Source organism: Zea mays, chromosome 5 (genome assembly GCF_902167145.1).
Source record: "Zea mays cultivar B73 chromosome 5, Zm-B73-REFERENCE-NAM-5.0, whole genome shotgun sequence".
Classification (NCBI taxonomy): domain Eukaryota; kingdom Viridiplantae; phylum Streptophyta; class Magnoliopsida; order Poales; family Poaceae; genus Zea; species Zea mays.
The window spans coordinates 176,550,779-176,563,329 of NC_050100.1; the positions used below are offsets into that span (position 1 = coordinate 176,550,779).

Here is a 12,551-nt window from a genome sequence, read left to right on the forward strand (position 1 = left end):
TTCGAACTAAGGGGGTCTAAATTTCCAGGCCCAAGTTTTTGTTTTTTGATGGTAGTCTGCTGGCAGAGTAGCATCATTATGCTCCAGTTTAATTACCATGCATCCTATAATAGTAAGAAGTAATAAACTTATCTGAAAGTAGCAGTGACACCTCCTCTAATATTTGGCTATTCCCTATTCTCTGAGAGTAGCAGAACTGTACAGATTATTTAACTTGATGCAGAGATATGAACGGCTCCTCTAATACTGCTGCATCATAGGAGTTTGTGTTTGCAAACCATTTTTTAAAAATAAAAACAGTAGTAATCTAGGAATAATTCATGATGCACACTAGGTCACCAGCAAAAAAAAAGGATTCTTCACTCTACCCATGTTTGGATCCTTAATCGAGAGTCAAGACACACACAACAAACCTCGATATAAAATAACACAAAACACACACATATCAAAGTGATATATAACCAACCTGACAAGATACAACCTCAGCTAGATTACCTCCGCTGCGGAAGCAACGATTCTGTTTGTCCGCTTTCACTGCTCAGACTGTGACGTTACCAAGCCCAAGTTTCTGATGGTAGTCTGCTGGCAGAGTATCATTATGCTTCAGTTTAAACTACCATGCACCCTGAAATAGTGAGAAGTAAACTAATGAGTCCTTGGACTGACAAGCCAATCAGAAAACTATATAAGGATACATTATATCCTCAGATTACTGTTATAAGTACTGCTGTTTGGTGATTTGACCAAACACATGACAGAACACTCCTCTGATAGTTGGCTGTTCTCTGAACGTAACCTCCTCTAATATTGCATTATAGGATGTTACGTGTTTTCTCGCCCAGCAGAAGAAGAAAATAATGCAAAAAAAAAATACTTGTCTGAGCAGAATACTTGATTGGCCGTAAATTCATTATGTTCATAAGACACGCAGTAGGATTACAGGACTACACGTACGCCGGTAGCTTTTGCTCGTTATGCTGGATAAATTTACAGCATACCAGACCACCTATCCGAATCCCAGAGCCGAGGCGAGCATGACAAAAACAGCCGCCCGATGTACCCAGTGCCGCCCACCACCAGCACCCGGCTCTTCTCCATGGCTCTGGCTCGCGAGAGGACGACTGATGGATTGGAACGATTGAGGGTGCGGCAGCAAATAAGAGCGCATCATCAGCGCGGCCCGAGGCGGATTGCGGAGGGCGGGCGGGGATTACGGCGTTCGCGGCGGGGGAAATTATCAATCTACCTTGTTTGGTTTATTTGGAATGGCTAAAAACTCACCACTATATTAGGTCTGTTCTTTTCAACTGCCAGTAAGGTTTTAGGCATTGTGTCATCAAATGTATTTAGTATGAGCTGCAGACGCCGTACTTGAGCACCTACTGGGCAATACAAATCCGTCATACGCTATCATGCATGCCATCCACCTCTGCATGAGCTGCATACTGGTGAACTACAAGCCTTAATCACAGTCACACCTACAGTCCAAAATAAGTGCTCAACCAAACAACCCACACTGCTCCTATGCCGTGCTATATCAATGCATTGGACTATTTTACAATTTAGTTTAAAATATTTTCAACTGGTAATAGGTTTTGATGGAGCCAACCGTATTGAACCGTGAAAGAGTTGCATTGGACAAGAAAAACAGGATGCCTGAGTAAGTTATATTATAAACAATATTTAACACAAGATTTCGCTATCAAATCTATGAACGTTATTTAATTGCATGTGTAATATAGCTTCAGGTTGTTCGATGACTATAGCGATGAAGATTTTTATGGGGTACAACGGAAGTATAGTATTGTCGCTCGAGTTGAAGTTAAATTCCCGATTGAACCACGTTATCGTGACAGGCAACATTACATTTTATCTGACATCAATGTAAGACAACCCCTCTCTAGGTATCATTTACATAACTATATATAATGTTCGTACCACAATCTATTTTGTGCTGAAATCAAATTAGGGAGCCAAGATCGAGGCCATTGCAAATCGGTATGAGATAGTCAAATACTTCAACAGTTTGCTCCATGAAAAGCATGTCTACAAGATGCACAACGTATGGTTTGGTCTTAATCCGGGTGCATTTAATTTTCGACATCTAAATGGTACCATGGAGTTGTATTTCACCCACCAAACTGTCGTAGAGCCATACGCTGTCCCAGTTCAAATGCCGCCATTTCCAAAACATATATTCTTGAACCTTGATGATATTGCCGAGCTGCCAAACAGGACTTTAGTTGGTAAGAATATATCGATCTAATAAGCCTATTAAAAATTCCTTTACACAAAATTGAGTATTAATCCATATTAAATTGTGCTTTTTGTAGACATTATGGCTATTGTAGTCCACTTGGATACAATCCATCGCACAATGTGGGGTACATTCAGGAAGATTGTTATAATGGATGCTAGGTATATTACATTAATATATTACCAATATGATGTTAAATCTATTAGTACTAATCTATTCTTCACAAAATCAATGTCACAAGGTGGTCTTTACATACCATTAAAGTTTGGGGCGATTTACTAAACAAAAATGCACTACGCTGGGCGTTGGCTAATGAGAATTATAGCATCATAATTGGGACCATGTTTCGGCGGTTCAGAAAACAAGGTACAACATATGTTTACGCCTTGCAAACACATTATTCACTAATTTTTCTTTTATAATGATTAATATTGAATATTTAAATTTGCTATTCTAGAGTGTCTCGAATCAACTGACCATACAACAATACACTTCAAACCGTTCCATCACAACACCCATTATTTTGAACGTAAGTATTTTATAAGATTACATACATCAAAATTATGTACTTGTTTTCATTATATTGTGAACTGAGTATACATGTGATTAAATGTTGCACTCATTGCAGCAATTCAAAAGGCTTTGGTGGCGCGAAACGATCGTCAGTTTGCTGTTAGATATCTTGACGAACAAAGGCGTAGATAGAGTCTGTAACTTTTGCAGATCTGAATTTTATGATGGAATACATGTACTTTTATTGATGCACCTTACATGTGTCAAGTTTTGTAAAACATTTTGTTCTACTGTGACATATCAATGAATAAGTGGAACATCAAATCGTTTAGCCCGTACGTTTTCCATTTAGAACACTAATATTGGTTTAATGTTGTGTCATTTTGACATTAAATTAGTAACTTCGCTCGTGAAATTATGTCAAATATACAGATCAAATCCAGAACAACTTTAATGTACATTCGGTATACCGAAGCCCATCTATAGGAGCTAGGCGTGCACCAGGAAGATATTCCACATCATCAGAGTTATGAAAACAATTACTTAGCGCGGCACCCATATCTATCTATGCAGTTCAAACTTGAAATATAATACAATATCTTATACAGACACCAAAATCGTTCTCCTATCAACTCTCTCTAGATCTTATCTCTTTATTCTTGGTTATGATGCTTGTTTCTATAACCTCTATTACCAAGGGCATCTTTTTTGATCTTCTATTCGCTTCGTTTATTGCAGTCATATCATTTCACCCTTGGTTCTTGCAGTATTATTTTTATGCTCATGTTTTCTCGGGTACTGTTCTTGTTATAGATCAGATGGGACATAATGCCGGTCGCAAACCATTCACAGACATCTCTAGCAATATCATTAGAGGTAAAGGTCAATACACAAACTAACCATACATCGTCGAAACGTAGTAAGTAGGGAACACTAATACACTAACTTACATTATAGGTGATCAAAATGAATTGCTCGGACCAATGGTCGATGCTAAGGAGCGTAAGAGGAAACGGGATAGGGAAAGATATGCAGCGATGTCCGTTGAACAAAAAAACGAGAAGAATAGGAAGCGTCGTGAAGCACGTCAACAAAACAAGGGACACAATGTGATGCCCAATGTGTCAGGAGGTGATGAACAACATCCACTTTTGATTAATAAATCTGCGCATAAACCTACAAATGGAAAGTAATTGTGTTCATATTTTATAGGTGACCAAAATGAACAGCTTAGGTTGTATAATCAGACACCAAGGCGGAAAGAGGGAAAGTTAGAGTACATAAGAAAACGTAGAGCACTGCAAGCAAGCACTTTGAATCAGGGGTCCATCGCCATGGAGGTCCCAACATATACCTCTGAGGTTGTACACCCTACAGCAGATGTATCAGAACCTGATTCATCCTCTGATAACGCATGCGACTGGGTTATCCCTGAATACACCAGTACACCTTTCATGCCAGCTTCAACAAAAACTGAGGATGTCGATTCATCCGATATGTCTACTGGGCCACTAAGACGTAAACATCATGTTCTGCCTGGTGAAAGACAAGCTATCTTAGCCCGTCAAAACAAGAAATTTGAAGCAAACATTGCACGTAACATGACTACTTTGACTGAGGATACTATCAGTGACGTCGGACAAATGGATGATTCGACACAACCCGGTTCAACTATAGAGATCAACAACACTGGTAATTATACTAACCAGTTTTAAATGGATCTTGCACGACGACGATAAAATGTAGTCCGACTAAACGTGTGTTTCCATCAGTACAATATAGGAATACACGCCAAAGTGCGATCGTGGCAACACATGGGAGTGCAAACATGGTCCAACCAAGCAGTGGGTTGGAGCAAAGCCCGTCAATCCCAAGGATCATTTCCAATGGTAATTGTTAAAAATCTTTATTGAGGTTATATATTTTCTCAACCCTGAATGCCCTGTCTTTTACTTGGATTGTATTTTCACGATCCAGCTGATGACGATGATGAGGGTGTCATATTCGGAGAGGATAATGATGAGAACGAGGGATATCTATTCGCTGGTAAATGTACTTATGTCAATTTCTATTACAATACCAATGCGTATATAAATTCAAATGTCTTAATCGTTCTTTTCCAAAAAAATATCAGATGAGGACACTAACGAGGACTTCGAGATAGATGGTACTCAAGATCAATCTGTTGTCACTGATATGCCTGACCCGTACGACAAGGTCTACAGTAACATCCCTGAAGAAACACATATGCTGAAGCCCGTTCCCGACTGTGGTTATTGCACTGCGAAGAAGTTTGAGTATGAGCCGCCTGGGTTTTGCTGTCGAGGTGGGAAGGTTGAGCTAGCCCCACTAGAGACCCCTCCCCAGCTCAGGCGGTTGTGGGATAGTGCAGACTCTGATGCTAAGCACTTTCGTGATAACATCAGGTTTTTTAATGGCCATTTTTCTTTCACTTCCCTGTACTGTTGCCTCGACAGTATGACAACTAATATGAGGGATTCTGGTATTTACACATTCCGTGCACAAGGCATGATGTACCATAATATCAAGTCATTTGGTAGTGAATGTGGGGCAGAGCATAAGCACCTAGAGCTTTACTTTTACGATGATGATCCCAGTCTCGAGCATCGATACCGTAAGTGTCGTGAAGATCAGATTCAGAAAGACCAAGAGGTTATTAAACAGATAGTTGGCATACTTCGTGGAAATCCGTACTCTGAGCACCTTAGGAGCATGGGTCATGTTGAGAACCTTGCTGACTATCACATCGCATTGAACCTTGACCAGACGTTGAACCAGAAGACATATAACACACCTCTCACTTCGGAGGTGGCCGCTGTCTGGATCGAGGGGAGCGAACGGCGAGGCCAGTTCAGCAAGAGTGTTATGCTACATGGGAAGGATAGGTCAAGCCACGGCATCCGCTCATACCATGGATGCTACGATGCGCTATCATATCCACTGTTCTTCCCTAGAGGTGAACTTGGATGGCATGCAAATATCCCAAAGGTTGGTGTATCCATGGACGAAGTGGATGCATACCGGGCGACGCATAGGGCAAGTAATGCAAATGATGAAGATGCGGGTTAGTTGTTTCTTTGTAATTTCTAAGTTGTTCACATTATTAAATATGTTTTCGGCATCACTAAATAATCAATTCTTGCGTATGCAGAACCTCCTACCCATCTATGTGTGTCCGTGCGTGATTACTACTGCTACAAATTTCAGATACGTCCAGGGGTATTCAATCCAATACTTCATGGTAAACGGCTTTTCCAGCAGTTCGCGGTCGACACATACATTAAGATTGAGAGCTCCCGTTTAGATTTCATACGTAAGAACCAGGATCGGTTAAGGGCAGATCTATACCAGGGCTTGGTGGATAGCATGTTAGATGGAGATGTTAGAGGAGAGAAGGTTGGAAAGCGAACTGTGTTGTCACCGTCGTTTATTGGCGGTCCTCGTGACATGAGACGTCGATATATGGATGCTATGGCTCTGGTGCGGAAGTTTGGTAAACCAGACATCTTTCTTACCATGACATGTAACCCTAACTGGGATGAGATAAGGAGAGAGCTTCTACCTGGACAGACACCGCAAGATCGTCCGGATCTTGTAGTGCGTGTCTTTCATGCGAAACTACAGGAGCTAAAGCATAGGTTGACTAAACAGGATATTCTCGGTAAAGTCCGAGCCTACGTCTACGTCGTGGAATTTCAGAAACGAGGTTTGCCACATGCCCATTTTCTACTCATCATGCAAAGGAAGTACAAGCTCACGTGCCCTGAACAGTATGACCTTTTGATCTCAGCTGAGATCCCATCCAACAAGTACCCTGAACTGCGAAAGATGGTTATCAAGCATATGATGCATGGCCCGTGCGGGTCTCTAAACCCTAACTGCCCATGCACTAAGGGTCGTGCATCGTGCAAGAATCAATACCCACGGCATTTCTGTGAGGCAACCATGCAAGGGAAGGATTCATATCCTAATTACAGACGTCGTGACGATGGGCGTAAGGCAAATGTTCGAGGATGTGAATTGGACAATAGATGGGTTGTCCCTTACAACCCTTACCTCCTTCGGCTCTTCAACTGTCACATCAATGTTGAGGCGTGTGGGAGCATCAAGGCTGTTAAGTACCTGTTCAAGTACATATACAAAGGCCATGATCGTGCGTCGGTTGTTATGAGAGATGCGAGTAAGGAAAATGATGATGTAGATGAGATCCAGCAGTATAGAGATGCAAGGTGGGTGACTCCTCCGGAAGCCTTATGGAGGATATATGGATTTGAGCTTAGTCAGAACTCTCCATCTGTGATGCAGCTGCAACTCCATCTTCCAAACATGCACATGGTGACGTTTCACGAGCGACAAATGGTCGAGCGAGTCATCAACCGTCCAGGTGCTGATAGGTCAATGATTACAGCATATTTTGAAGCGAATAAGCTATACGAGGAGGCTCGGGGCATCCTGTATCGTGACTTCCCTGAGTGGTACACTTGGAAGCAGGGCAAAGTGTGGCAAAGGAGGAAACGAAATACGGGTGGACAAGTCGGTAGAATCGTCTCTGCTCTACCATCTGAAGGGGAGCGCTTCTATCTTCGGCTCCTCCTAAACCATGTGACTGGTGCTACCTCCTATGTGGATCTAAGGACAGTAGACGGTGACACACTACCATCGTTTCGTGAGGCAGCACAAAGAAGGGGATTACTTGAAGCAGACAACACAATAGATGAGTGTCTCAATGAAGCTGCTCTTTACCAAATGCCATCAGCGCTACGAAGGTTGTTTGCAACGATACTGGTTTACTGCGAGCCAAATGATGTGGCCGAATTGTGGCAGAGACACCTTGACACAATGTCCGAGGATTATCATCGTATTACTCAGAGCAAAACTCATTTGCAGCAGATGGTCTTGATTGACATTAGAAACATGTTGCAGTCAATGGGTAAAGACATAAAGACATTCCCTCTCCCTGCTATCATCGATAGATATGACGATTCACAAGGTATTGATAGAGAGATTTACGAGGAGGAAAGTATCGAGGCGACGACAGAAGATGTTGCTTTGCACGAAACCCTAAATGAGGAGCAGAAGTCTGCCTATGAAAAGATCTTATCTGTTGTTGACACCAGTAATGGCGGTATGTTCTTTGTGGATGGGCCTGGTGGGACTGGAAAGACTTATCTGTATAAGGCATTGCTTGCGGTGCTACGTAGTCAGGGCAAGATTGCAGTTGCAACAGCTACATCTGGGGTTGCGGCTTCCATAATGTCTGGTGGGAGAACTGCCCATTCACGCTTCAAGATACCACTTACTATTGATGATGGTGCTATATGTACCTTCACGAAACAAAGTGGGACATCAAAGTTGCTACAGAAAGCGTCGCTCATTATTTGGGACGAGGCATCAATGGCTAAGCGACAATCAATTGAAGCGTTGGACAACAGCATGCGTGATATCATGGGACGCCCTGGTCTGCCCTTTGGTGGGAAGACTATTGTGTTTGGGGGAGATTTCAGACAAGTACTCCCTGTTGTACGTAAGGGGTCAAGGGCTCAGATAGTTGCTGCCTCTCTACGGAGTTCTTACCTATGGGAATCAATGTGCCACCTAAAGCTTGTTCGCAACATGAGAGCAAAGAGCGACCCATGGTTTGCAGAATATTTGTTGCGTGTCGGTGGTGGAACTGAGGAAGTGAACAACGATGGTGATGTTCGTCTTCCAGATGAGGTATGTGTGTCATATACCGGTGATGACCACGACCTTGACAGATTGATAGATGACATTTACCCCAGTCTAAACGAAAACATGTCTAATACAAGCTACATCACTTCAAGAGCAATATTGACTACTCGGAACGACTGGGTGGATATGATAAATATGAGGATGATCGATCGTTTCCAACGGGAGCAGATGATGTACCATAGCTTTGACACCGCGATGGACGATCCTAATAACTATTATCCATCAGAATTCCTAAACACGCTGAGTCCTAATGGACTACCCCCGCACGTTCTGAAGCTCAAAATTGGGTGCCCAATCATGTTACTTAGGAATATAGACCCTGCTAACGGACTTTGCAACGGTACACGGCTGGTGGTACGTGGTTTCCAAAAAAATAGTATCGATGCTGAAATTGTCCTTGGTCAGCATGCTGGAATGCGGGTTTTCTTGCCTCGTATACCCCTGTGCCCTTCTGATGACGAGATGTTCCCTTTCCATTTTAAAAGGAAGCAGTTTCCAGTAAGACTAAGTTTTGCCATGACTGTTAACAAGTCTCAGGGACAGACGATTCCTAATGTTGCTGTGTACTTGCCCGAACCAGTGTTCTCTCATGGCCAGCTATATGTTGCTCTCTCAAGGGCCACAACTCGATTGAATGTGAAGGTACTTGTAATTCCAGTCACTGATGATAAAATGAAGAAGGGGGTGCAAAAGAAGTCAACAATAAATGGCGTAACATACACAAAGAATATTGTCTATAAGGAGGTCCTTACGACGTAGCTGGACTGTGAATTTATTTCTTTTGGTATAATGTATGTGAACTCGGCCAACACTGTATGTGAACACTATATTTCTAAAGATGTGTGTGCTGGTATCGGATATCGTGAGCATCTTGCAGAACATGTGCGCGTTCGTGCGAGCGGCCTCATGGCGACGCCGTCCTATTTTATATCATATTTTATATCATTTGATTTGCAATATTAATTTTTCATTATTATGTTATCACTAATGCATGTAAAATTGTTTAGCTGGTTATAGTAGAAACATTTGAATCGTGTTTCAAATAATACATAGTAACAATGATTATAGGTTTTTGTCTCCTGTGGATGGATTCTAAAGAGGAAAATGTTGCACTTACAATCATCCAAAGAGATAATACATTATCTATAGATGAATCTCTACTAATGTCCTTGTCTCATAACAAGCCAAAAAAATCGGTGACTACTACAATAGTTCCGAAAGGTATGATAACTTCCATACTATCGTCTGCATCAATTTGTATTGTTTTTATTGCAAGTGATTCATGTTTGATCTCATGACTGTTTCGTTCGTAGATTATATTTGCACGCAGGGTGATCTTGCACTCATCGATTGGATTAAAGAAATCCCTTGTGAACCAAGGGTAGAAGTCGTGCTTATTGATGATGCTTTTGTGGAAAGGAAGTGGATGGAATGCCTATTTCAACCGGACGCATATCTAGGTGATGAGGTAATTCATGATAATTCAACTAGCTAGGAGCACCACACTTCCAAGATACTCACCCTGGTATTTTAAACCATAACTTACATACTTGCAGGTGATAGACTGTTACATAAATTTAATAAAAGCTCAAGAGCATCTAAAATGCCGATCTGGAGGTCGTGTACACATAGAAAATGCTTTTCAGTTCAACTTTCTAAAGCGAGATGGTGATGTTGAAACTAAAACAGATGAGTTATATCCAAGTAAAGACATGGCACAAATATCTAGCGCTGAAAGAAGAGTTTTACTTTATCTAGACCATGACATGGTAAATACGAGATTGCAATCTACACGGTTAGTGTTTACATGTATTATTATGCAATATTTATAATTGACTTGTAGGTGTTTATTCCAATAAATATTCGAGAAATGCACTGGTATCTTGCTGTGATCAATGCAAGAAATATGGAGATACAAGTGCTCGACTCACTTGGTACATCATCCGGTCGCAATGACCTCATTGCCACTGTGAGTTTATACAAACTCAACAATTACGAATCCCTTATTAACTTAAACTCTCAACTTCTAATTCTATGTTTTTATAATAATAATAAAGATAAAAGGACTCCAAAGACAAATTGATATGGTATCTCAGCGTAAGGAGTTAACAGATCATAGGTGGCCAGACCTCCGAGTTGCTTCTTGGCCACTTAAAGAAATAGAAATGGAATATGCAAAGCAAACAGATAGGTACACCATATATTCTTATGTGTTGCTATTAATATTCATTGCTGTTAATCTTGACATTTTATCATCTGGTTGATGTAGCTCCTCGTGTGGCCTCTTTCTACTAAACTATATCGAGTACTGGACAGGGGATGAACTATCTGATAATTTTACCCAGGTATATTATTACTACTATGACATTACATGTGGCTATAACATGAATATCTGTTTGCTGTCTTCTGTTATTATTATGTCAATCCAATTGATACATATAATTGCTAAATAAATTGTTTCTTATTTGCAGGACGACATGTCACACTTTAGGAAAAAATTGGCTGCTATATTACTATCCTCAGATATAAACAAGAGAAAGGGGTGTCCGTTATACAAGTATGACAAAGAAGTCGATGCTGGATGCTCCTCTGATGTTCAGATATTAGATAGTCCCACAAATCCTAAGAAGAGGAAACTACCTTGTGTATCTGAAGAAAACAAAGTATTGATGGAAGATGGTGATGGCCCCATCACTCAAGCAGACTTAGAAAGGTGGTTTGTTCATGATTGGGATAAAAGAACTCCTATAAAAATCCCGACCGATGAGTGCACTAATGAGTTTTTACTGAGTGGCCTTTCCACAAAGGACATGCCAGTGACCAAAGCCGATTTAATAGATGTTCTATGTGATTACATCATGACAATCCAAGATGATACGACATTAGAGTAAGTGCTCATTGTTTTATCTATTTTATATGTACCAACTACGTAAAGTTTTGATATATACTTTTGTCATGTTGCATTACAGGATGACATGGGTGCGAAGTTTCAACCCTTTTAAGATAGAAATATCTGTCAAAGACCTGCAAAACGTATTAAGGGTAAATCTAGATATGACTCTAAAATGCTTTGACATGGCTGTTCGATTGTTGGCCATTAAAGAGTCACATATGTCGAAAGATGAAATGATAAAGGATAAAAAACATTATATGGACATGCGCTTCTGGGTAAGTTTGTTTCCAATCAATAATGTAGTAATATATTGTATCTATACATATAATCCTAATGTGGACATGTATATATATTTATCTAGAGAATGGTTGGTTTTGGTAAACTTGCAAAGTACCATCAGGATCCTACAACAGAAGAGTTAGCCAAAACACTCGACTGTTGGCCTTCATTGAACTATTATATCACTGGTTGTAAATATGTAAGTATGTGTTCATTTCGAATGTATTTATAAAAGGCACTTCGTTGCAATCCTAATGACTGGTATTTTGTAGGTTCTTATGCCATGGAAATTCAACGGATGCTACGCACTTTTCATAATCGATCATGGTAAAAAGCACGTAACTTTTATGGACTTTACACCCACTGAAGATTGGTGTAAACACATGCCATACAAGAGGTTTGCAGAAGCAATTATCATGGCCTCTAAGAAATATAAGATTGCCTACAATAAGAAACGTTCTGGATGGGCACATGATATTTTTAAGTGGGAACATACAATTCGGTCTGGTCTTCCATTGGACTTAAAAGGGTATTTTCTTAATACCATATTCTCAACAGTTTAAATTTTTTCTATAATAACCATTGTATATAATATAGTTGGCCAAACATTATTCTGTAGGGTTAATACAAGCTACTTCGTTCTACAAGCTATGGTCATGTGGGGGAGTGGTAGACGAATGGAATTTAATAGGGTGAGTGGAGTACGTTTGGTTCATGTTTAAACATACATTTCAGTTACATAATATAAATTTGACGTATTGTTCTCTTATGTCTTTGTGTGTAGGATACAAAGATTCTTCGAAGGAACTTTGTAATTGATCTATTAAGTTACGAGGAGAATTCATGCCGCTATGCTAT

At 40.5% G+C, this 12,551-nt stretch overlaps 1 protein-coding gene and 1 long non-coding RNA gene across 2 annotated transcripts; both read left to right on the top strand.

Annotated features, from left to right (window-relative positions):
- Nucleotides 1–1,584: 1,584 nt before the first annotated feature.
- Nucleotides 1,585–3,094, top strand: LOC103634559 (uncharacterized). The gene is made up of 6 exons (XM_023300091.2): nt 1,585–1,660; nt 1,743–2,246; nt 2,334–2,418; nt 2,499–2,623; nt 2,715–2,786; nt 2,886–3,094. Exons 2-6 carry the CDS (start codon nt 2,054–2,056, stop codon nt 2,960–2,962), a joined length of 552 nt encoding a protein of 183 aa, XP_023155859.1. The 5' UTR covers nt 1,585–1,660; nt 1,743–2,053; the 3' UTR covers nt 2,963–3,094.
- A 6,525-nt stretch (nt 3,095–9,619) lies between these two features.
- On the top strand, nt 9,620–10,028 carry LOC109939970 (uncharacterized). Its single transcript, XR_002262443.1, has 2 exons — nt 9,620–9,742; nt 9,835–10,028. It is a non-coding gene; the product is annotated as an uncharacterized lncRNA (long non-coding RNA).
- The last annotated feature ends 2,523 nt before the right edge of the window (nt 10,029–12,551 follow it).